Below are 25,168 nucleotides of genomic sequence, written 5' to 3'. Positions count from 1 at the left end.
AGTTTCGTGTAACCACATTCTCGGTGAGACATGTCTTCAGGGCAACCTCAGGCCTTGTTCCTGGATCATGATCATTCATATTGGGCTCAAAAACAAACTGGGTCTTTTTACTCCCTCTGAGGCGAGAACTGTTTTGTGTTACAGCATAAAGGCAATTAGCTCCACCAGAGCCGCGCTCCAGTTACTGGTAACTCTAGTCTGCCTTTGTCCTCAAGCCTTTTGCTGCGGCACCACATATAGCTTACCCCGAAAGCATTCGCAGAACCCGCTGCTTCTGCTTCCTAGGGGCAAGGGACCTGTCCTTGTAGTCTCTCTACTGGGCTGCCTGTGACGCTTCCAGTCACTGGGGTTTCAAGCTTATTCAATACCCAGACTCTTTATTTTGAATTGGCAGTCTGCTTTGTCCACAACATTCCCGTGTGGTTGGAAAGGGCAGAGGAACAATTTGGACGGCTTCAAAGAGCCTGGCGCTGCCATTTGCAAGTCCCTGCCGCAGCGTTGCTCCGGGTACCACCCGCCTCCCACGTCCCTATTTTTAGCCGCCGCAGCCCCGGCCACGTGATGGAAGAGGCGGTCCAGCAGGCGCCCCGCCCTCGCGGCATCGCGCAGCATCCCGCAGAGCGCCGAGCCCGCGCCTAGGGCCTGCGGCTGCGGCGATGAAGATCTGGAGCTCGGAGCACGTGTTCGGGTGAGCGGGCTGAGGGCTGCGCTGGGGAGTGCGTGGACGAGGCCGGAGCCACGCGCATCCTCGGGAAGGGGCGGGGATCCGGGAGAGGCAGGCACTCCGAGTCCGGGATCACGGAAAGGGGAGCGGGAGGCAGGTGGGAGACGCAGGCCTCCCCATCCCCATTCCCATCCCCAGCCAGCCCGTGCAGACTGCAAGCTGCGCCGCGGGGGTGTTGCGAACCGGCCGGAGTTGCGCAGAGGGTGTTACAGATGATGCTCGAAGGGCTTCCATCTGGGGGAGGACTAGATGCGAGGGAGGCTTTTGGGGCATTTGGTTCTGAATACCTGTGCACACAAACGCTTCAAAGACCCCGGAGAAACTCCGAGCTACCTCAAGTGTCCTCCTGACCCAAGGGCACCTTCCACCTTGTCATCGAGTGTTTTAATATCTTTTCAAGAAAAAAGAATCTTGAGAATTTCTCATCCTTTCTAGAGAACCGTTCCGTTCTGAGCGAGGGGCGAGGGCGGGGGTGGGGGAGTGGGAAAACTGCTTGAAACAGAATTTGTTATCCGTTGTCTTTTAAAGTGTAACATTTTAATAAAAACGTATCGCCTGGCTTCAGAACTTCTTATTTTTATTTTTTGATGGTGCTGGAAATGCGAACCCAGTGTTTCAAGCCTCCTAGAAAAGTATTCCACCACAAAATCCATCCTTGAAGAAAAAAAACTTTAAAAATGGAACCGTAGAACGGGTGGTATGTATTCTTTTGGTAAAGTTTGCAGCCTTTCTGAAGGAGGTTCCCCCAAGATTCAGGCATAATTTCTACTGTCTGAATGCAGAGAGGGGAGGAAAGGCGTTAAGTACAGGGAAGTCAGTGTATTGTCTTGGACCCTCAGAGCTGCTCTAAGGGTCCCGAAATGTTGATTCTGAAAACAGTGTTGACATTTTTGACTTTTTTTTCTTTTTTGATTTTTCGACACAGGGTTTCTCCGTAGCTTTTTGGTTCCTGTCCTGGAACTATCTCTTGTAGACCAGGCTGGCCTCGAACTCACAGAGATCCGCCTGCCTCTGCCTCCCGAGTGCTGGGATTAAAGGCGTGCGCCACCACCGCCTGGCATTTTTGACCATTTTTGCAGTCTGTCCTTTTATTTTTTTTAATTCTATTGTTTTGTAATTTTGTAATCTCTAATGTGTTACCACCCATTTTAATGTTGTGGTGTATGTGTGTGTTTTGGTTTTTTTTTCTTGGGGGATTCTTTTTTTTTTTTTTGAGTTGGCCTACAGCTTGCTATGTAGACCAGGCTGGCCCCAAACTTTCAGAGATCCACCTACCTCTGCTTCCCCAGGGCTGGGATTAAAGGCATATGCTACCTGGTTGGCCCTTTTTTAATATTTTGAAAATTACATTTAATTCATTATTTGTGGGGTGTGTTTGCCACAGTGTGCAAGTAGCAGTCAGGATAACATGGCAGAGTCTGTTCTCAACGTCTGACGTCAGGCATCTTTAGCTCTGAGTCATGTTGTTGATCCCAGGATACCCATTTTAAAGTGTATTCTACAGTTCTGGCCTGGAGAGATGCTTACCATGCAAGTGTGAGGACCAGGGTTCAGATCCCCAGAACTCATCAGCCAGTGAGAGGGCGGCAGCTGGGCTGTGATTCCAGCTTGGTTAGGCGGAGATGGGGATGAGCAAGCCAGCGAGCAAAACTCCCCCGCCTCAGTGAATAACACTGAAGATCAAAAAGGATTCTCTACGTCAGCCTGGTGCACCTACGTGTAGCTCTCACACTCATGCATGCCACACACGAAAAGAGAAAAGAGTTAAACGTGTTATATAGTTGAGTAATTTTTACTATATTTACAGAAATTATTTCTTGCCAACTGTGCGGTCATCTCCATAGTGCCAGCTGTAGAACATTTCTCTTACCTTCCAAGGAGATATTGAACTTGGTATCTGAGATCTCTTCCTGCCCCGGGGAACTACTGATTTGTTTCTGCATATATTGGGAGGGGGATATCTTATATAAATAGTTATACAATATGTGGTGTTCTGGGTCTGGTTTCTTTTGGAAAGCATTTTTTTTTTGTTGAGGTTCACCCATGTGGTAGCTTGTGTCGGTTCTTTGTTTTGTATCCCAGGTACTCTGCCAGTGTCTGACCAGTGTCTGCCACTGTTCATAGGGAGGAAGCTCACACAGAGAGCAGGTGTCCTTCCAGAGTAAGGACAGCAATTGGCCTCTGGCAGGCCATCAGCATAGGCCCTAGGACTTGAGGAGACGAACCTATAGCTAGCTTGCTTTCTAAGCAAAAGCAGGAGAGAGGAATTAACTGTCCAGATAGGCTGAAAATGTCCACTTTCCCCTCTCTTCAGTTTTGTCTCTTTTATTTTTATTTTTAAAAAGGCAGCCAAGATGGTAAATTTGGTGAACATAATCCCAAAGGTTTGTGCCAAAAGCCATGTGACTACATGTATGTATGTTTATGTACAAATCCAAATACTATGGTTTGTTTTTCCCAAATAGAAATCAGTGACATCATCTTGTAAGGATCTTTTGGCGGTTTCTTTTTCTTCCAAGAGTGTGTTTGTGAGATCTGTCCAAGCTGAGATATATGTCTATGGATATAAATTGATAATACATATAGCTTGATTATCTAGCTGTATAATCGCTCACTTTATGAATATGCTATACTTTGCCCTGTCTCTTATGGAAAGGACATGTGTTTCTGCTATACTTACTGCCTGTGATGATCAATATTGGCTGTCACCCTGGATTGAGAGACACCTGGAAATTAGTGAGGCACACCCCTGGGTATGTTTGCGAGGGCTTTTCCATACAGTGGTTCTCACCCTTCCTAATGCTGCAACCCCTTAATACAATTCCTCATGTTGTGGTGCCCCCTCAATCATAAAATTATTATTATTTTTTTATATTTATTTATTTATTATGTATACAATATTCTGTCTGTGTGTGTGTCTGCAGGCCAGAAGAGGGCACCAAACCTCATTACAGATGGTTGTGAGCCACTATGTGGTTGCTGGGAATTGAACTCAGGACCTTTGGAAGAGCAGGCAATGCTCTTAACCTCTGAGCCATCTCTCCAGCCCCATAAAATTATTTTTATTGCTGCTTTATAACTAATTTTGTACCTGTTATGAATCGTAATGTAAATATCTGATATGCATATGGTCTTAGGTGACCCCTATGAAAGGGTCATTAGACCCCAAAGGGGTCATGACCCACAGGTTGCGAACCCACTGCCATAGGAGATCAGTTAGTGCCTGAGGTCTCTGACCTAACCAGTGGTGTAATACACTGATAATGGGAAATGGTGGATCCAAGTAGTTGGGACCTGGTTTGGGCGTGTCATTGAACGATGATGCCTTGACCTTTCCTCTCCTTCCTTCTCTTATCCCTTCCAGCTTCCTGTCTGTCTGTCTTGAGGTGAGCTTTTGCACTGTACTCTGTCCTCTGTTGTTATGTTCTGCCTCATCGCAGGCACAGGAGCAGCAGAGACACGTGACCATACTGAAGCCTTTAAAACCACGAGCCAGAGTCAATCTTTCCTTCTTTTGGACGGTTTCTGTGGGGTATTTGTCAGAGTGACTAGCCAAGGGGCCGCTTCAGCCAGCAGGTCTTAGGCTGCTCAGTCATAGAACTACTTTACACTCTTGGAAATATTGAGGTCCTCAGTTTTGGTTTATGTTGATTGTATCTTTTTAAAAAATTACTTATTTATGTGGGGTTTTTTTTATGTATGCTAGAAATAGACATCAAATCCCATTATAGGCAGTTGTGAGCCACTGTGTGAGTGCTGGGAATTGAACTCAGGACCTTTGGAAGCACAGCTAGTGCTGTTAACCACCGAGCCATCTCTCTAGTCCTTGATTATATCTTTTACAATATCAGAGAGCCATGTATACTGTAACCCATCACTTAGGAAAGAGGGTTTTTAGGCACACCTCGGCTATGTACAGAGACCCTATCTTAAAAAACAACCAGCCAGCCGGGCGGTGGTGGCGCACGCCTTTAATCCCAGCACTCGGGAGGCAGAGGCAGGCGGATCTCTGGGAGTTCGAGGCCAGCCTGGTCTATAAGAGCTAGTTCCAGGACAAGCACCAAAGCTACAGAGAAACCCTGTCTCGAAAAACAAACAAACAAACAAACAAATAAACAAACACCAGCCGGGAAGTGGTAGTCCACGCCTTAATCTCAGCACGTGTGAGGCAGAAGCAGGTGGATCTCTGTGAGTTCGAGGCTAGCCTGGTCTACAAGAGCTAGTTTCAGGACAGCTAGGACTGTTACACAGAGAAACCCTGTCTTAGCCCCCCCCCCCCCCCCCGCAAAATCCCCCAAACAACCAACAAATTCTGTTGTCATTAGAAATTTCAATTGAGCCAGGTGGTGGTGGCCTTTAATCCCAGCACTTGTGAGGCAGAGGCTGGTAGACCTTTGTGAGCTTGAGGCCAGCATGGTCTACAGAGTGAGTTCCAAGACAGATTCCAAAGCTACACAGAGAAACCCTGTTTCAAGAAAATCCAAAGAAAATAAAAGAAATTTCAGTTCAAATTTTAAAATATTAATTCATTGCAAAGAACAGCAATAACCCCCCCCCCTTTTTTTTGACAGAGGGTTTCATGTTGCCCTGGCTGGCTCGCTATGTAGCTGAGGATGACTTTGAATTTCTGATCCTCCTGTATCCACTTCCTGAGTACTTAAATGATAGGCCATATGCCACTATACCTCGTGTTAAGCCTATCCGGTTCACAATTTAAAGTAAAAATCGGGATGAGGATGGTAGAACGCTTCCCTAGAATGTGTGAAACCTTGCCTTCAGTCCCCAACACCATAAACTTGATGTGGTGGTACATGCCTGTAATCCCAGCATTTGGGAGGGTGAGGCAGGAAATTCAGGAGTTTAAGGCCAGCTGGGCACATATAAGACCCTCTGTCTTTATTTATGTGTATGACTGCTCTATTTTACACGGATGCCTGAATGACAGAAGAGGACATCAGATCCCATTGTAGATGGTTGTGAGCCACCATGTGGTTGCTGGGAATTGAACTCAGAACCTCTGGAAGAGCAGTTAGTGTTCTCAACTGCTAAGCCATTTCTCCAGCCCTGAGACCCTCTCTCAACAATTAAAAAAAAACACCAGAAACTTAACAGCTGCATTTTCAAAAAACTGGAGGCCTGGTACTTGAAAAATAATATCCATGATTTCTGGATTTCTGCAGCTTGATTCTCTTACCCACCTCTGCGTCCTGTATTTTGCAATCTATTGCCTCCGTTGAGGTGTGTGGATACAGTCCAGCCTCACCCAGATAGGGAGTTGGAAAAAATGAGTATGTCTTTGTACCTTCCCTTCACTGCTCTGACCAAAAAAAAAAAAAAAAAAAAAAAAAGAGAGAGAGAGAGAGAGAGAGAGCTTCTTACAAAGCAGTGACAGGCTCACTCACTCCTTAACTTCCCAGAAAATATCTGCCAGGTCCCCAAGTCTGAGCAAACCGTTTGTGCATTGTCCTCCCAAGGGCACGCAGTGGGTGGTGGGCAGCGGCAGCGAGGCGGCGGGAAGCGGGGTGGGCTCCCCACACAACAGCCTGATCTATCCAGGGCAGCCTGAGAGCGGCTTGTCTGCAGAAGTATTTCTGGCACACAGCCTGTTCTCTTGCAGATTGTCAGAGAGTCCTCAGAGGTCAAGTGATGATAAAATTAACCACTTTGCCATTTCATCACATACTCCTAAGAGAATCCTGAGCTGTTTCCCTGAGTGCCTGTGTGAGCAGCTGTGATCAGGCTGTGGTTTGGAGCCTGACCTGCATTGCTGGGAGAGCCCAGCACTTTCCCCCACTGCTTTAAGAGCCATCGCTGTAAATGTTGATAGGACTAGAGAGAGAGCTTGTAAAGTCCCAATCACGCTGTGACAACCACCTCCTAAGAGGGTCCAGAGCCCCCAGGGGATGACCCACGATCTTCAGAACCCTGGAACCCGCTGGAGGTAGGGTATAGCTGAGCTATTGGCCCTGTGACTGCCTCTTAGCCACCCTACCCTAAACCTTTAACTCTACAACTTTTAGAAATAAGCAAACATGGACAAGAGCAGAGTCCTGTGCACATGGTGGGTCTCTTGAGCTAACTGGTCCTCTTACAGTTTGCTTGGTTTCCCGCGCATTCCCACCACTCAGACCGTCCATGCTACCACGCACTACGGTACAGTTCACAAGTCTCAGGCAAGGGGCCTGGAGATTGACACACATACATATACACAGAGACAGAGACATGGGGACATAGGTCATCCTTGAAATAAGAATGCCCCCTTTATTGTGTTCTGGGGCAGCTTATATAGGGATCCTTAACTGATAGCCATGCCCCAGCCAAACTCACCAGAAACCACTCCCCGGCCATCAGGAACGCCAGAGGGTCTCGTGCTCAGAACAGCTGCAAACACAGGAAAACAAGTTGTTTTGCTCAGAGCAGCTGCAAGCATAGCAAGTTGATTACAGGAAATTCAGGGTCTGGGGGTCCACAGCCCCCAACAACCACTGGCCTTTTCCCTGGATGATTTAGGCAAATCTTGGGCATCAGTTTCTACCATCCTGCTTTGCCTAAGGTGATGACTGCTCTTGGTTGTTGATTTCACTGGATCTCAAATCAACTCAAGTGTAAACTGCTGGGTAAACCTGCGTGGGATTTTCATGATGAGGTTTTTGAAGCGGGAAGATTCACCCTATGGCCACACAGATCAAAGCACATGGAAGAAGGAAGCTTTGCATTCTGTCTGCTTTCATTCCTGCTGGCAAGTTCATCCTTCCTGTTGCTAAGGCAACCCTTCACTGACATCAGCACCAGTTCTCTAGGATTCCTGCAGAGCCTGAAGACCAGCAGCTCTCCGGGTCCTCCAGGCCTTCAGCACCAGACTGGGACTGTACTATATATGATAGATATTCTATTTATATTATATCAGAAGTTCAAGGCCAGCTGAGCCTATATGAGACCCTCTCTCAATAATAAAAAATAAAAACTTAACAACCGCATTTTCCAAAAATTGGAGGACTGGCACTTGAAAAATAATACCATGATTTCTGGGTTTCTGAAGCTTGATTCTCTTATCTACCTCTGCAACAGTGTTTTTTAACATATTGCCTTGGTTGAGGTGTGTGTATATAAAGTCAAGGCTCACACAGAGAGCTGTATATATATTATACTATTTTTATTATAATATTTATAAATCATAATATGTTTTTACAATAAATAATATATAATATGCAGCACATATAATAAGATGATTCATATACATTACACACATACACTCTATCAGTTCTCTTCCTTTAGAAGACTCTAATGCAGCATGGAGACCGGCGTCCAACCTTCCCCCTGCTCTCTGTGGTTCCAGGCAGACTCTGGATGCTTGGGATGGTTCTAGAATGGGTGGCAGCAGAGGCCTCCCTTCCTTTGGGATCTGACTCAGTTGCACCACGCTTCGGTGTGTAGCTGGGACTCCGCCTGTGGTCTCTGTCCAACTCCTCATCTGCCTCGGCGTGGCAGAGAGTGCTCTGTGCACTTGCAGCCTCTGCAGGCAAAGGACCCGTTAGATGCTCCCGTGAGGCGCTCACAGGCCTCCGGCCAGCCACGCCCTTCTCAACACCCAGCGTTGCCAGGCTTGCATGCTGGCTGTACGTTAGCATTTTCTTCAGCCAGGGGATGCAATATTAACTTTTGTGCCTAGACTTTGCCACTGTATCTATTCCTTTATTTTTTATTTTTTGAGACAGGGTTTCTCTGTGTAGACCAGGCTGTCCTGGAACTTGTTCTGTAGACCAGGTTAGCCTCAACCTCAGCTCTATCTGCCTATGCCCTCCCTGCTGGTATAAAGGTGTGTGCCACCAAACCCAGGCTGAACTTGGTCACTTTAAAGATACCAGGCAGCTCGCAACTGCCAATAATTCCAATGCCAGGGGACCGATGCCCTCTTCTAGCCCCCATGGGCAAAAGGCACACCCTGGTGCACATAGAAACATACAAATAAAACACTACACATAAAATACAATCTTTAGAAAATAAAGATGTTTTGAGGCAGTGGTGGTGCACGCCTTTAATCCCAGACTCTGGATTTGGCAGGAGCATCGTCACGTCATTCAAACCTCTAAGTGGTATGTCGCTTGAAGCAACTCTAAGTTTTGTATGTGCCTGTATGTTTGTGTACCACATGTGGCCTGGAACTCAGAGATCCACCTGCTTCTTCTCCTCCTAAATGCTGGGATTAAAGGTGTTTTTTTTTTAAGTTTTAACTGTTATAAAACAAAAACAAAGAAACAAAATGGTTAAAAATACCAGGCGGTTGTGGTACTCGCCTTTAATCGCAGCACTTAGGAGGCAAAGACAGGTGGATCTCTGTGAGTTTGAGGCCAGCATGGTCTACAGAGTGAGTTCCAGGACAGGCTCCAAAGCTCCAGAGAAACCTCAACTCAAGAAAAAAAAAGTTCTAACTGTGAGGCTGGGATGCTCAGTGGTTAAGAGCACTTACTGCACTTGCAGAGGGCCTGAGTTCAGTTCCCAGCCTCCACATGGCAGCTTTACAAGCACTTGGAAATCCAGTTCCATGGATCCGATGACTTCTTTTAGGTTCTTCAGGCACAAGGCACACACGTGGTGCACAAGTATTCACGCAGGCATACATGAACGCTCATACATAGGACAAACTTAAATTGCTTCAAGCCACGTACCACTTAGAGGTTTAAAAGGGCAGGTGTTTCTGTCAAATCCAGATTGCAGGTTGAAAATATCATTAGTTGGCCGGGCAGTGGTGGCACATGCCTTTAATCCCAGCACTCAGGAGGCAGAGGCAGGTGGATCTTTGTGAGTTTGAGGCCAGCCTGGTCTATAAGAGCTAGTTCCAGGACAGGCTCCAAGGCTACAGAGAAATCCTGTCCTGTCTTGGAAAACCAAAAATAAATAAATTATATATGTATCTCATTAGTAAAAACTGCTGTAGAAATGGCTCAGCAGTCAAAAGCATATCCCGCTCTTGTAGAGGGCCCTGGAGGGGCCGCTCACAACTACTGTAACTCCAGCTTCAGGGGCTCTGAGGTCCTTTTAGTCTGTTCTGAAAGCGGAAGACGATGACAGAGATACACATTTGTACCATTATAAAGTCGATAATGGCCCAGATTCAATCAGCTGGGAACTGTCCTTGGTTCTTGGTAGCACTGACCCTGTAGGAACAAAAGCCTGCTTGGGTACGCGTGGGTGTTTTCCAATATGCCACACTACCTGTAAGCCCAAATGGAAGTCAGGGTCCAGCCTGCGTTAAGGACAGCCGCCTGTGTTTTTCCAGCAAGGTGCAGACAAGGAGGCTTGTCTCAGTGCTGCTAAGTCCCCACAAAAGGCTTCTACCTCCTGTGGGCTGGAGGAGAGGAAAAATCCAAAGTGAGCTAAGCTCCATGGCCCTGCATAGGCCCAGCAGGGACCTGGGGCTCCTCTGGAGACCCGGGCTCAGACAGAACCCCGGATCCTCAGCGTCACGGCCACTTACCCTGCTGATTGTGTTCTCTTGCCAGCCATCCCTGGGACACGGTGATCAAGGCTGCCATGCGGAAGTACCCAAACCCGATGAACCCGTGCGTGGTGGGCGTGGACGTGCTGGAGCGCAGCGTGGACGGCTGTGGGCGCCTGCACAGTCTGCGCCTGCTCAGTACTGAGTGGGGGCTGCCCAGCCTCGTGCGAGCGGTGAGTCTCCCTGCGTGGCCGTCTGCCCTTACTGCTAAGGGATGCCACAAATGACTGGGCAAGGTCCCCGCAGTCCTGCGTCTTCTCCTTGGGCTGTCCACGGGTCCCATTCCGCTTTTTGGGAAGCACACTAGTCACTCTGGGATAAGTGAGCTGGGTGACCTTTCTTCAGTGACATCTGTCAAGGCCTAGAACCCCCTATTTTGTAATGCTTCAGTTAGATCTTCACAGAGGAACTTCAGGTAGACACACTCTCTCTTAGAGCCAGGGATGGGGGTGGGGTGGGGTCGGGTGGAGAGCTGTGGGAATTTAACAGCTGGGACAGTTTTGCCCAGCATGGTTGCACGCTGGCTTCCGCGCCACTCAGAGTGCAGATCCTTACATGGCTCTAGAATCTCCTGCTGTCTCCTTGTGGGCCATTTGCCACTCTTGGATCCTATGTCAGGTTGTGACATAGAATCCTGCAGGCTGAGTCAGTCTTTCCTTCAGAGATCTTGCCAGCAGAGAAGCCTCCCTTCTTGGGATCCCCGGGGTTCCCTGGTTTAATATTTGTCAGAACATTGATTACTATTAAGTGTTAAACTCTTAAGTCCGTTCTCCGATGTCTGCCAGGGGTTTGACCCTTCTGCCCACTGCTATATCCTCAGGTAAAGAGCATTTCATGTGAAGAGATGAGTAACTGGACATGTCGCTATAGTAGCTTTCTTTTGTCTCCTAGATTTTGGGAGCCAACAGGACCTTGACATACATCAAAGAGCGCTCCATCGTGGATCCGGCTGCAAGGACAATGGAGCTGTGTTCCACCAATGTAAGCAGAGGTCTGAGATGAGAAAGGCGCTTACATGTTTCTTGACGGTGGCGCTAATGCGTCCCTTAAATTGTATTCCTGCTTGCCTTTTGCTCGAGGTAGGCTTGTTTTTAGTAGGTGATTTGAATTTATTTAGAGGTGTTTTATCTTTAAAAGCAAAGCTTTTAGACAGGGGTCTCACTATACCCCAGGTCAGCCTGGAACTCTTTGGATATCACAGGTTGGCCTTAAATTTACTGTAATCCCCCTGCCTCGCCTCTGAAGTCCTGAGGCTATGCCACACCTACCTTTCTCTAGTCTTTTTATTCAAGTATAATCAACATATAGAAGAGGTGGTGGTGTGTGTACCAGGCAGAGCTCAGTTTGAGGCCAGCCTGATCTGCATAGTGAGTTCCAGGACAGACAGCTACATAGTGAGACCCTTCCTCAAAATAAGTAAATAAACAAATAAAATAGAAAGAAAAGGGCAATAACCAGCTAGATAAGAGAACTGAGTCTGCATGTATTATTGCGCACCTGGATGACTGTGTATTTTATATATAAGAAGAAGAAGGAGAAGAAGAAGAGAGGGTCTCAATATGTAGCCCTAGCTGGCCTAGAGTATCCTATGAATACCAGGCTGGCCTTGAATGCATAGATGTCCTTCAGATGTGTGACACCATGCCCAGCTAACAAGAACTGGAAGAAAATATTTGGAATGTCTTCACCACGAAATTGTAAATATTTGAGGAAACTGATATATTTACCCTGACTTTTGAATTTTACTTTTAATTGTGTATTTTGAGACAGGGTCTCACTATGTAGACCAGACTGGCCTGGAACTCCCAGAGATCCACCTGTCTCTGCCTTCCTAGTCCTGGGATTAGTCATTACCTACCCTGATTTGAATGTTGCATAATGTCACTCTACATAGGAACATTATGGTGCCCATATCTGTGTATAATTTTCATATATTAATACAAATAAGACTAAGGCAAACATGCACACAACTTTCACAAAGTGTGGGCGAGCAGTCAGAAAAAGAAGCAGACATAATTAAGCCCAATAGCCTCCAGAACACGTCCTGAATCACAGCAGGGTGTGGGTGTGTCTGCGAACACCTTGGCCAGCGCAGTGACAGTCTATGAGAGGCAAGTTCAGCACCGCTCAGTAGCTGGTGTTGATTCAGACTCCGAGAGCCGGACCCCAGGTAGTTTATTTTAGGCGCATTTAAGCACAGCACAATTTGGTGAAAGTTTTCTGGTAATGATTAACTCGGTCCCATGTGCACAACAAACCTTAAGACACGACGACGTGGAAGCCCTTTGTGAAGTACAAGTGGCATCTTCCATAAAGATGGGTTCTGTAGACTGAGAACACAGGCTTAATCTAAAGAGGAGGATCCGGTGTGGTCTTACAGATGGCACAAAAGTCACCAGACTATCAGCCATGTCTACTGCCAGCCTTCTAGGTGGAAAGTAGGCATGTATCTCTGTCTTTGAAGAGACAACCCTGTGTGTTTAACATGCCTGGTTCCCTAGTGCTTATCTGTGAGTTCGAGGCTCTCTGTGCCTCCTACAGTAGAGATACTGCCAGTGGTGTTTGAAATAGGGTCTCACTGTGTTAACCTGGTTAGCCTCAAATTCCTAAGCTCAAGTGATTCTCTGGCCTCAGCCTCCAGAGTCCCTGTGCTTCACCTGGGGCTCCAGCTCCATGCCATCATACCCTGGTTGGTGGCCATTGTTTGCTTTGCTTGTCCCATGCTTGAGGGACTCAGGGACTCATGTGTAGTAGTAAGCCCCCTACCACTGAACTACATCCCCTACTCCTTAGTGGTCATTTTCAAAGCTACTTTCCAGCTGGAGAGATGGTTAGTGCATAAAAGTACTTGGTGCTAAGGTGTAGGAGCTGAGTTCAACCCCTGAACACACATGGGAGAAGGAGAGAACCGGCCTCCAGACTCCCCTTTGATCTTCATTTGTGTGCTGTGGCATGCTCATCTACGCGCATGTACATGCAATAAGTAGACAGAATAAAATGTAACAGCCACTTCCCCTTTTCTCTTACTTCTTTAATTAAAAATATATAGAGAGAGCTAAGTGTGGTGGTGCATGCCTTTAGTCCAAGCACTTAGAAGGCAGGTAGACCTCTGGGTTTTAGGCCAGCTTGGTCTATAGAGTGAGTTCCAGGACAGCCAGGACTACATAAAGAAACCCTTAAGCTCCCCCCCCCCCCACACACAAAGGCATATACAGGGGCTGGGGAGATGGTTCAACAGTGACAAGTACTTACTGCTCTTGCAAAGGCCCTAGGTTCATTTCCCAGCACCCATATGGTGGCTCACAACCATCTATAACTCCAGTTCCAGGGATCCAGTAAGTTCATCTGACCTCTGCAGGTACCAGGCACCACATGGTACATATACATGCATGCAGGCAAAATACTCATACATGTAAAATAAAATAAATCTAAAAAATTTTTAAGTCAGTTCTGTCCTTTCCTGCTTACATGGGTTCCAGGGATCAAACTCGGGTTGCTCAGCTTGTGTGACAAGCACCTTTATCTGCTGAGCTATCTTGCTGGCCTAGGTAGGTTTTAGTAACAAATACAACAGTAAGTCAGCTGGCTGACAGGAAGAAGGATTGGAGATGAGGCTGCTGAAGCCTCTGCGTGGATCCTGAGCTCTAGTACACGCAGTCCAGAGCCAGGACCCCCAGTCCAGCATGGCACACGGGCTGGAGAGTTCACTACTGTTGCCATGGACACTACCAGTGGATTGTCTGTCCCACAGCTGCTGGTGGGCTTGGCTGTGTGTGAGTGCCTTGAAGGCCGATCCCTCCATGGGGAGAGAGGGATCAATAATCACCAGAAGGAGGGCTGGAGAGATGGCTCAGCGGTTAAGAGCATTGACTGCTCTTCCAGAGGTCCTGAGTTCAATTCCCAGCAACCATATGGTGGCTCACAACCACCTGTAATAAGATCTGGTGCCAACTTCTGTCTGCAGGGACACATGCAGGCAGAACATTATATATATAAAATGAATAAATTAAAAAAATATTGAAAAATTATCATCAGAAGGAGCTACCCAGTGCTGTTCCTAGCATACAGTGCACAGGATATTTCCTTTCTCTGGCTTTCATAAGTGCTAATTTGGGGCTGGAAGGGCTGATTTGGAGCTGGAAATGTAGATGGTTTGGAAAGAAATACAAGAAAATTAAAACCTAAAGCCAGTTATGAATTGATATGTGTATGCATATATGTATGTATGCATGTATGTATACATATGTTTTTCAAGGCAGGGTTTCTCTGTGTAGCCCTTGGCTGTCTTGGAACTCACTCTGTAGACCAGGCTGGCCTCAAACTCACAGAGATCCACCTGCCTCTGCCTCCCAAATGCTGGAATTAAAAGTGTATGCCACCACTGACCTGCTGGGCCTATTTTTTAATTTTTTATGTGTGTTTTGTTTTTAAAGATCACGCTCACAAATCTGGTGTCTGTGAATGAGAGGTTGGTGTACACACCTCATCCAGAGAACCCTGAAAAGTGAGTCTTCTCATCCTGGGATGGGGTCCTGAACAGCAGGGGTGGACAGAGCTTCCTTCCCAGGGTCAGTCAGCCCCTCTCTTCAACTCTTCTGCAGGACTGTGCTCACCCAAGAAGCCATCATTACCGTGAAGGGGATCAGCCTCGGGAGCTACCTGGAAAGTCTAATGGCCAGCACAATATCCTCCAATGCAAAGAAGGTGGATACCTCAGGACGGGGCTCTGGTGCCCTCGGGGGCAATGAAGTGGTGACCTGTCTGGTTCTCCTGACAACTGGGGTCTTTGTAGTTGAGCTCCTAAGGTCACAACATTCCTGTGTTTTTCTAGTGGGAACAGAAAGGCTGACCAGGATCTGAGGGGAAAGGCACCTGTCCCAGTCGGTTACTATCGCTGTGAAGTCCGTCCCAGTCTCTCTGTGTCGCAGGCTGGTGACTTGGTTGGCGCACGTAGCAAGAACTGAAGTCCTTCTGTGTTGTTGCAGGGCTGGGCTGCCATCGAGTGGATAATTGAACATTCCGAGAGCGCCATAAGCTAACAGGTCTGCACCCATGCCTGGTGACACACGGGGGCAACCACCATAACTTCCTAACCTGGTACAGTCTGGCTTTTCATTACCTGTGTGCATGCAGTACACAAGAGAACGCTTGTTTGTCCGCTTCCTGTTGTCTGTCCTCTTTCGTTTCCTGGGTTTGTGTCAAGACTTCTTTCCGGGGTATCCCTGAGCAGTTACCAGCTGGAGGCTGAGGAAGGCAGTGTTGCATTTGCTGCCCTGAGGTCTCAGTACCTGGCTTCCTGAACATTCCTCAGGATGGTCACCGCTGATGAAGAGCCTCCATGAATTGGTCCACAGTGTTATGGGCAGATTTAATCTTGGGGGTTTTTTGTTTGTTTGTTTTGTCTTGGGAAAAATTTATACTTTCTGAAAATGTTATCATTTTTATTAGCTGGGGCATAATGGGACCTGGGACCTCACACCTGCTGACTTGAGTAAGCGCTCTATCTCTGAGCTCCACTCCCCGTCTGGGTCTGTACATGTTCCTATGAAGAATACTTTGTATAATTTGTACCTATTTAGTCGCTTGGTTCAAGCCATTGTTCTGCTACAAGGCTGTGTCCCCGTGGTGGCAAAAGCATTTCCCTTACCTTAAGGAGCAGCACGTGTGTTCCTTGGTTTCCTCAGCCCCCAGGAAGGTGACAATTGATTGGTTGGCATTCATCTTGGCGTCACAGAAAGAGTCCCACTTCCCTTTAGGACGGGACCTCCTTACTTCCTGTCTGCTGCTGACTGCTACAGTCTGCTTCCCTCCCTCGCTCCCAGCGCATGCGCATGTTTGCTCCCACATTTCCCTCGGCCAACAATCTGTGGGGTCTGAGGTATCTTTAAGACAGTTTCACTTGTTCCTAAGTCAGCAAAGTTTGACAGAGAACTTTACCTTGAGTCCCAGGCCGACACCTGCCACGGGACTTAGCCTCAACCCGAGCTGAGCTTGTTGTGGGGGCTGTGTGTGGGGCTGTGTGTGGAGGGAGGGAGGCCTGAGGTGAGTCCTCAGGTTCTGTTTCTTTGTAAACTAGAGCTAAGCTGTCCCCACCTTCAGTCAGATATTGCACCAAAAAGAGTCAAGGAGAAAAGAAAGAAGGAAGAATGGCTGGACAAGGAAGAGGAAAGGCAAGTGTGGACGGAAGTGGTTCCGGTCAAGACTGCAAGAGCTGGGACTGCTGGAATCTTCCCTGTCCGTAGTATCCCAGTCCAGCATCGGTCCCGGCACCAGCAGTGCGAGGCTGTGGTTCCTGGGCGTGGTCTGGAGCCCTGCTCTGGCAGCTTCTGCAGTAGGTACCGCGCCGCCACAGCACTGGGCTGGGACAGGACTGGGCTGCACTGCCCCTGCGCTGGTCTTAAGCTTTTGCCTGCTTCCCCTGGCAGGAGCGCCACCTCTGCCTGCTGACTCCAGTCACTTCACCAAAGGAGAGCTCCCCTCTCCTCATGCCCTGCCAGCTAAGCCAGGGTAGGTTTCCCCCAAACCTTCCCCAGGGATCTGGCTGCTGTCCTCTGTTCCTGGTGGCCGCATGACCTTATAGTGTTCCACTCGCCTTTGTGAAGAAGGTGGACAAGAAGATGCTTTCTGACCCTCAGGGTCTCCATCATGTACCATATCCAAAATAATGGTGTGGAGTGCTCTTCAGAGGCCACTATAGGTTCCAGCGGTGACTGGGAGTTTCAAGATCAGACTGGCTGTGTAACTGAAGATGACCTTGAACTCCTGATCTTCCTTCTTCCGTCTCCCCAAGTGCTGGGATTACAGACTTGGGCTGCTATACTTGGCTCTTTTTGGTTGTTGTTGAGACAGATCTAGGAACCCGGGTTTTCCTGAAACTCCTGCCTCAGCATCTCAAGTGCTGGAATCCCAGGTGTGCACCACCATGCCCCGACTGGGATCCTTGTCAGGTCCCTGCCATCTTTTCAGCTTCTACCGGCTAACAGGAGAGGTTGGGGACCTGCTGCTATGTAAGGAAGAGCCTACTTCTCTCCTCTACCTCCCGTGGTCCTGCTGGCTCTGAGTGGTGGCTGTGTGCTCCTGGCCTAGGTTGAAACCCTTCCCCCAAGCTCACTTTTCTTTCCTGGCTTAGAGTTTCTTTGTAGTCGTTTTCTTTTTCTCTGTGTAGCCCTTGCTGTAGACCAGGAACTCACTCTGTAGACCAGGTTGGCCTCGAACTCACAGAGATCCTCCGGGCCTCTCCTTGTAGTGTAAGTAACTCAATCTGGCCTTCAATTTACCTTCGATGTGAGGCTGACTTCGAACCCCTTCCACCTTTCAAGGACCAGAATTACAGGTGAGCATCATCGTGCCTGGCTTCCTACCATCATCAAATCAAGGTTTAAAACACTAAAGATGTGTATAGAGACGTGTATATATGTATAGGCAATTCGTGCTTGCAGTTTAAAAAAGAGGTATTGAATCTACTGACTGGTATAGACCTCTGCCCTCCCTGTCAGTCAAATCACAATTTTTACAGACCTAGAATTTTTCTATGCCTATGAAAGTTTGTCTTCTTTCATTAAACTTGGGTTTATACCATAACTATCTTTGTGACTGTCTCTACTTTTAAACAAGAGTCTTTTTTTTTAAAGTGTTCATTTTTGTCTTACCTGTCTGTCTGAGGGTGTCCGATCCCCTGGAACGGGAGTTATACTTATGAGCCGCTATGTGGGTGCTAGGAATTGAACCCCGGTCCTCTGGGAGAGTGGCCAGTGCTCTTAACCGCTGATCCATCTCTCCAGCCCTGAACAGCAGTGTCTTGAAAAGTCCCTGCAGAAAACCTGGCCTGTAGCTCCTGAGGCCACTGAAGGCCTCTTGCCACAGTCACTGGGTCTGTCACCGTTGTAAAGTGTTGGGTCCCAGTGGGACACCGAGGTTTCTTTCTGTGGGAATGGCTCTTTAACACTGCCCACTTTGAGATGGTTACAGACTGCTGATTGACAGCTTGACTGGAGTAGGAAACACTTAGGGCAATAAAAACACTCTAGCGTCTTTGTGAGGGCACCTCCCCTCTCTGTGGGCAGCACCATTCGTCCCATGGGCAAAGGCCCCAGACGTAAGAGAAGGGGGAACAGAATGTCAGTAGAGCATTGGTACTCCTGTCTTCTTCCAGATTGGTGCCACAAACCACCTCACTTCTGCAGCCAGGTGGACTGCATTCCTCTGGACTATGGTAGAGACTTCTCTCCTTACATTGCTTCTGTTGGGTCTTCTGTCACACCAGTCTGAGAAGTGTGTAATGCTCGTTTCAAGGTGATGCAAATTAGGGCGTGTGGTCGTGCAGTCATTGCTTTTTGTTGTTGTTGTTGTTTTTTTTTCTTTGGTTAAGTTTTCGAGATGGGTTCTCTGTAGCTTTGGAGCCTGTCTTGGAACTCGCTTTGTAGACCAGGCTGACCTAGAACTCACAGGTTTCCACCTGCCTCTGCCTCCCGAGTGCTGGGATTAAAGTCTGCACCACCACCACCACCTAGCCAGTCGTTTTTAATATAAGTTCTGTGTAAAGTTGTTGGGTTTTGTTTGTAGCCTTTGCTTTGTTTGGAAGTGGATTCTACAACTCTTTCTTTAGGGACCTCATCAGCATAAAAGTAGATGTTTTATGATTTAGTGTTCTGCCTTAATTTTTAAGTTGAGAAAATAGGCAAAAGTCAGCTCTAAAAATACAGTCATGTCAGCCTCACACATCCCACTCCACAGCTAGTCCGTACCTCAGGGACTTGGAAGAGACATCGCGAAGGACAGCCTTGTATCCCAGGATGCTCCACAGAAGAGTTCTATAGATCCCCAAAGTAACAAACCCCACTGAAAAAGCACAAACTAGAAGCCAAATGGGGGTACAAAACAGAATATAGTGTGTGTGGGAAGCCACGGGGCCTCTAGGGTGTGCCACAGTGCTGGCGTAATCTTGGCAGGGTTGGGAGGCCTGGGAGTTCAGCCACTGCCCCTTGAATGCAGACTCAGAGAACATGTGGGCTACAGCCCTGAGTGGGAGATCATGCTGGGATGGAGGCTAGGGCTGGGCCCACTGCCATGGTGTTGTTCCCAACCCTCCCCTGGTTTACAGTCAGCTCACACTAGGAAAGGAGCGCCAGGAAGGCGGTGGGCTCACTTTCTTGGCTCTGCTTCTGGCCTCTTTCTTGGTAGGAAGATTGTTTTGTTGGTTTTAGGAAGTTGATTATGCTTGCCCAGAGTCCATCCTTTCCCCAGGTCAGGATGTCCAGGGAAAGGGCTCCCAGTGCGTTCTTGGCCTCCTGCAGGCGTTTGTGGTGCTGTTTTGACCAGCATGGCTGGGATAAACGGTGGCTAGGACACTTCGTTTTCTCAAAAAGCACGCTGCCCCCAGAGAGCTGGATATATGGTTTAAACAGGAGAGTCCATAGTTCCCCTGTGAGCTTGTTAACTCTGGGTGGTCTGTACAGGACCCATTCCACAGGGGCTTGCTGTTGGTTCCTTTCTTTTCTTTTCTCTCTCTTTTTCTTTTTCTCTTTTCTTTCTTTCTTTCTTTCTTTCTTTCTTTCTTTCTTTTTCTTTCCTTTTGTTCTTTCTTGAGACAGGGTTTCTCTGTAATTTTGAGGCCTGTCCTGGAACTAGCTCTTGCAGACCAGGCTGGCCTCGAACTTTTAGAGATCCGCCTGCCTCTGCCTCCTGAGTGCTGGGATTAAAGGCGTGCACCACTACTGCCCAGCCTTGCTGTTGGTTCTGATGCAGCTACTGGGCACACGGCTGAGAAAGAATGGACCTGTTAGTGTGTGGCCTCCCACCTGAGTTGTAGGATTATTCCTGCTTGCTTGTGTCCTCCTAATGTTAAGCCTGTGTCACCAGTGCCATGTCATTGTCTTCCCATGACCACTGGCCTTAGTTTGAGTGTAGGATGTGGACTGTTAAGTTCAGGTGTGTCTAACAAGTAATAGAAAATACCTGTTTCGTTACCAGTAAGAATATGAATTAGAATTTTCTTCTTTATTGTTTAAACCTGTAAGCTTAACCAGTTTAACTTACAGAAGAGAAATAGAGAAAGACAGGGGCAGTTAGAAAGGGTTATTAATATTTTCATTATGGGCCAGTGAGCTGGCTCTGAGAAGAGAGACCCACTGCCAAGCCTGAGGACCAGGGACCCATATGGTGGAAGGAATAACAGACTATGTAAGTTCTCTCACTTCCAGGGGCACAAACAGACATTAATGTGCACACACACACACCACATACACAAGGGAAAAATAACACTTTTAAAACTACAATTACTTTTATATGTACGTGTATTTGTGTGTGTGGGCCCAATAACCAAACTTTAACAACTCTAACTGCCCTTATCTTTATTTCTTCTCTACAAGCTAAACTGGTTTAGCTTAAGAATTTAAACAATAAAGAAAATTCTATTTCATATTACAACTGAGAACGTTAGGTGTCTTCCTTATGTTTATTTATTTCAGATTTTTGAGACAAAGTCTCTATGTAGTCTTGGCTGGCCTGGAACTCCCATAGAGACCAGGCTAGCTCTCAATTCAGATCCACACAAGTGTTGGGATGAAAAGCTAATGCTACCATGCCCAGCTACCTTCTGGTAGGATCTCTCACTGAAACTAGGAGCTCACAGACTTGACAAAACCAACTACCTTGAAGGTTGGGGAGTCCCCATTTCTGCATCCTCTGTACTAGAATTACAGGTTCAAGCCACTATGCCTGACTCTTTTTCCATGGGTGCTGAGGATCGGAACTCAGGCCCTCCCTTGTCCAAAGCATCTCCCCAGCCACTAAACTGCTGTTATTTTAAAACAGATTTGTTTTTATGCATGGATGTGTCACAGGACTGTAGATGTCTGTGATGTCTGTGGAAGCAGACGGACTGGACAGATTCCCCTGGAGCAGGAGTTACAGGCCGCTGTGAACCACCGGCTTGGGTGCTGGGAACTGAGCTCGGGTCCTCTGGAAGGACAGAGAGTGCTCTTGACCCTTGAGTCATTTCTTCTTCACCCTGGGAGAGAAGTCTTGATGGGACTGGATGTTACGACACTGGGGAGGAAGTACAGGAACTTGTCCAGCCCACTCACTAAGCCTAGCAGCTTGCTCATGAAATCCAGGAAGCAGTATTTGGTTTAATCATAGCCCAGGCCAATCCCAGACGCCTCAAGCACCACTCAGTAACAAAGGCTTTATATTCCCAAACATTTGGTACAAACCACTTCAAACAGCCCTGGCTCGCACAGTGCCTTCAGGAGTCAGGGCATTCAGCTGCTGAGAGCTTGCCTGCCACTCGAAGCCCTCACAGGGACGGTAAGATCTGCAGGGTTAAAGGTAAAGGTCCCTAACTAGTTCAGTGACTGCAGTACTGGACGGGGACACCAAGACTGTGCCCACTGCTTACGCTCCCATTCCTTGCTGCTCAGGGAAATGAAAGCTGCCTGCCCCTGGTTTATATCCAGGGCAAAAACACCCTCAGCTGGACTGGGGACAGCTAATGCCTCTCAAGCTTGCCTTGCTAGTATCAGTTGGTGAGACTTTTGTTCTATACATGGAGTTGTTGCACGCCATCTTCAGGGGACCTCAGGTGACATGCAAACCTCCAGATCCTCAAGCCCTTTACACGAAGTGGAGGTGTTTGTATGTACTCTGGACATTTCCCCGTGTGCTAAGTCATGTCAGATTATAGAACCTTTAGCTGCCTCTCCCCGCAGAACTCGGGCAGGCCTCCTGCAGAACTGATGAGCAATCCATGTCAGGACCTTACCATGCTTCCAGCGCCGGTCTCCCTCTACACCTGTGAGCAAGCCCATCCGCCCCCACATCCAGGCGCAAGACAGTCTTTATCTGGTGCTTTCCTGCCTGTCTGTCCTGGGCATGGGGGCTAGCTCATGTTGTGTGGAGCTCCCCCAAGCCCCGCTTCTGTCTCCCTTCAGGACTCATGCTGCCTGTGGCACGATGCTACAGTCCTCAGAGTTGCTGAACTGGAGAGGGATGACAGCTTCCCCTTCAGCACCCTTGATGGGTACTTTTCTCAGTGAAACTCATCTTTGGGCCCAAAGACTTGCTCCCCTCCTTCAGGGCCTCATCATGGCTGCATATGTCCATGGTGTTGGAACTTGTCCTCAGGAAATTCTTCTGAAGACAATTCATCTCAGCTTGTTTTCTATGAACCTGAAACATTTTTATTAAGATTTTCTAAATGACTAATACTTAATTCAGTGTGTTATAAAATAGCTATTATAGTGTGTTGTTGAAGGAATGATGGCAGTTTTCAGGTTCTGTCATCGGGTGTGTTCAGGAAGGGATGAGTTAATCCTCCTAGGTACTAGGGACTGTCATCGGGTGTGTTCAGGAAGGGATGAGTTAAGCCTCCTAGGTACTAGGTACTGTCATTGGGTGTGAGCAGGAAGGGATGAGTTAAGTCTCCTAGGTACTAGGTTCTGTCATCGGGTGTGTTCAGTAAGGGATGAGTTAAGCCTCCTAGGTACTAGGTACTGTCATCGGGTGTGAGCAGGAAGGGATGAGTTAAGCCTCCTAGGTACTAGGTACTGTCATCGGGTGTGAGCAGGAAGGGATGAGTTAAGCCTCCTAGGTACTAGGGACTGTCATCGGGTGTGTTCAGGAAGGGATGAGTTAAGCCTCCTAGGTACTAGGTTCTGTCATCGGGTGTGTTCAGTAAGGGATGAGTTAAGCTCCTAGGTACTAGGTACTGTCATTGGGTGTGTTCAGTAAGGGATGAGTTAAGCTCCTAGGTACTAGGTACTGTCATTGGGTGTGTTCAGGAAGGGATGCGTTAAGTCTCCTAGGTACTAGGGACTGTCATCGGGTGTGTTCAGTAAGGGATGAGTTAAGCTCCTAGGTACTAAGTTCTGTCATCGGGTGTGTTCAGTAAGGGATGAGTTAAGCTCCTAGGTACTAGGTACTGTCATCGGGTGTGTTCAGGAAGGATGCGTTAAGTCTCCTAGGTACTAGGTTCTGTCATCGGGTGTGTTCAGGAAGGGATGCGTTAAGTCTCCTAGGTACTAGGGACTGTCATCGGGTGTGTTCAGGAAGGGATGAGTTAAGCCTCCTAGGTACTAGGTTCTGTCATCGGGTGTGTTCAGTAAGGGATGAGTTAAGCCTCCTAGGTACTAGGTACTGTCATTGGGTGTGTTCAGTAAGGGATGAGTTAAGCTCCTAGGTACTAGGTACTGTCATTGGGTGTGTTCAGTAAGGGATGAGTTAAGCCTCCTAGGTACTAGGTTCTGTCATCGGGTGTGTTCAGGAAGGGATGAGTTAAGCCTCCTAGGTACTAGGTTCTGTCATCAGGTGTGTTCAGGAAGGGATGAGTTAAGTCTCCTAGGTACTAGGTACTGTCATCGGGTGTGTTCAGGAAGGGATGAGTTAAGCCTCCTAGGTACTAGGGACTGTCATTGGGTGTGTTCAGTAAGGGATGAGTTAATCCTCCTAGGTACTAGGTTCTGTCATCGGGTGTGTTCAGGAAGGGATGAGTTAAGCCTCCTAGGTACTAGGTTCTGTCATCGGGTGTGTTCAGTAAGGGATGAGTTAAGCCTCCTAGGTACTAGGTACTGTCATTGGGTGTGAGCAGGAAGGGATGAGTTAAGCTCCTAGGTACTAGGTACTGTCATCGGGTGTGTTCAGTAAGGGATGAGTTAAGTCTCCTAGGTACTAGGTACTGTCATCGGGTGTGTTCAGTAAGGGATGAGTTAAGTCTCCTAGGTACTAGGTACTGTCATCGGGTGTGTTCAGGAAGGGATGAGTTAAGCCTCCTAGGTACTAGGTACTGTCATTGGGTGTGTTCAGGAAGGGATGAGTTAAGTCTCCTAGGTACTAGGTTCTGTCATCGGGTGTGTTCAGTAAGGGATGAGTTAAGTCTCCTAGGTACTAGGTTCTGTCATCGGGTGTGTTCAGGAAGGGATGAGTTAAGCCTCCTAGGTACTAGGTTCTGTCATCGGGTGTGAGCAGTAAGGGATGAGTTAATCCTCCTAGGTACTAGGTACTGTCATCGGGTGTGAGCAGGAAGGGATGAGTTAAGCCTCCTAGGTACTAGGTTCTGTCATCGGGTGTGTTCAGTAAGGGATGAGTTAAGCTCCTAGGTACTAGGTACTGTCATTGGGTGTGTTCAGTAAGGGATGAGTTAAGCTCCTAGGTACTAGGTACTGTCATTGGGTGTGTTCAGTAAGGGATGCGTTAAGTCTCCTAGGTACTAGGGACTGTCATCGGGTGTGTTCAGTAAGGGATGAGTTAAGCTCCTAGGTACTAGGTTCTGTCATCGGGTGTGTTCAGTAAGGGATGAGTTAAGCTCCTAGGTACTAGGTTCTGTCATCGGGTGTGTTCAGGAAGGGATGCGTTAAGTCTCCTAGGTACTAGGTTCTGTCATCGGGTGTGTTCAGTAAGGGATGAGTTAAGCTCCTAGGTACTAGGTACTGTCATCGGGTGTGTTCAGGAAGGGATGAGTTAAGCCTCCTAGGTACTAGGTTCTGTCATCGGGTGTGTTCAGGAAGGGATGAGTTAAGCCTCCTAGGTACTAGGTACTGTCATTGGGTGTGTTCAGTAAGGGATGAGTTAAGCTCCTAGGTACTAGGTACTGTCATTGGGTGTGTTCAGTAAGGGATGAGTTAAGCCTCCTAGGTACTAGGTTCTGTCATCGGGTGTGTTCAGGAAGGGATGAGTTAAGCCTCCTAGGTACTAGGTTCTGTCATCGGGTGTGTTCAGGAAGGGATGAGTTAAGTCTCCTAGGTACTAGGTACTGTCATCGGGTGTGTTCAGGAAGGGATGAGTTAAGCCTCCTAGGTACTAGGGACTGTCATTGGGTGTGTTCAGTAAGGGATGAGTTAATCCTCCTAGGTACTAGGTTCTGTCATCGGGTGTGTTCAGGAAGGGATGAGTTAAGTCTCCTAGGTACTAGGTTCTGTCATCGGGTGTGTTCAGGAAGGGATGAGTTAAGCCTC

At 47.8% G+C, this 25,168-nt stretch overlaps 1 protein-coding gene across 8 annotated transcripts; it reads left to right on the top strand.

The window, feature by feature from the left end:
- The first annotated feature begins 590 nt into the window (after nucleotides 1-590).
- On the top strand, nucleotides 591-17,801 carry Prelid3a (PRELI domain containing 3A). Of its 8 annotated transcripts, none has more exons than XR_012910263.1 (8): nucleotides 598-688; nucleotides 10,225-10,393; nucleotides 11,112-11,201; nucleotides 14,654-14,724; nucleotides 14,822-14,924; nucleotides 15,206-15,262; nucleotides 16,320-16,551; nucleotides 16,646-17,801. XR_012910263.1 is itself a non-coding variant. In XM_075968417.1 (7 exons), the coding sequence occupies exons 1-6, from the start codon at nucleotides 657-659 to the stop codon at nucleotides 15,257-15,259; spliced, it is 519 nt and encodes a 172-aa protein (XP_075824532.1). In that variant the 5' UTR covers nucleotides 591-656; the 3' UTR covers nucleotides 15,260-15,262; nucleotides 16,320-17,801. The 8 variants fall into 8 exon arrangements, 2 of the variants coding, with proteins under 2 accessions (XP_075824532.1, XP_075824533.1); XR_012910261.1 differs by having other exon boundaries at nucleotides 15,206-15,317; XR_012910260.1 differs by having other exon boundaries at nucleotides 15,206-15,317; nucleotides 16,297-16,551.
- The last annotated feature ends 7,367 nt before the right edge of the window (nucleotides 17,802-25,168 follow it).

Source organism: Microtus pennsylvanicus, chromosome 4, assembly GCF_037038515.1.
Source record: "Microtus pennsylvanicus isolate mMicPen1 chromosome 4, mMicPen1.hap1, whole genome shotgun sequence".
Taxonomy (NCBI): Eukaryota; Metazoa; Chordata; class Mammalia; order Rodentia; family Cricetidae; genus Microtus; species Microtus pennsylvanicus.
Note: the sequence above shows the minus strand (reverse complement) of the source record. Positions and strands in the feature narration are given on the sequence as shown.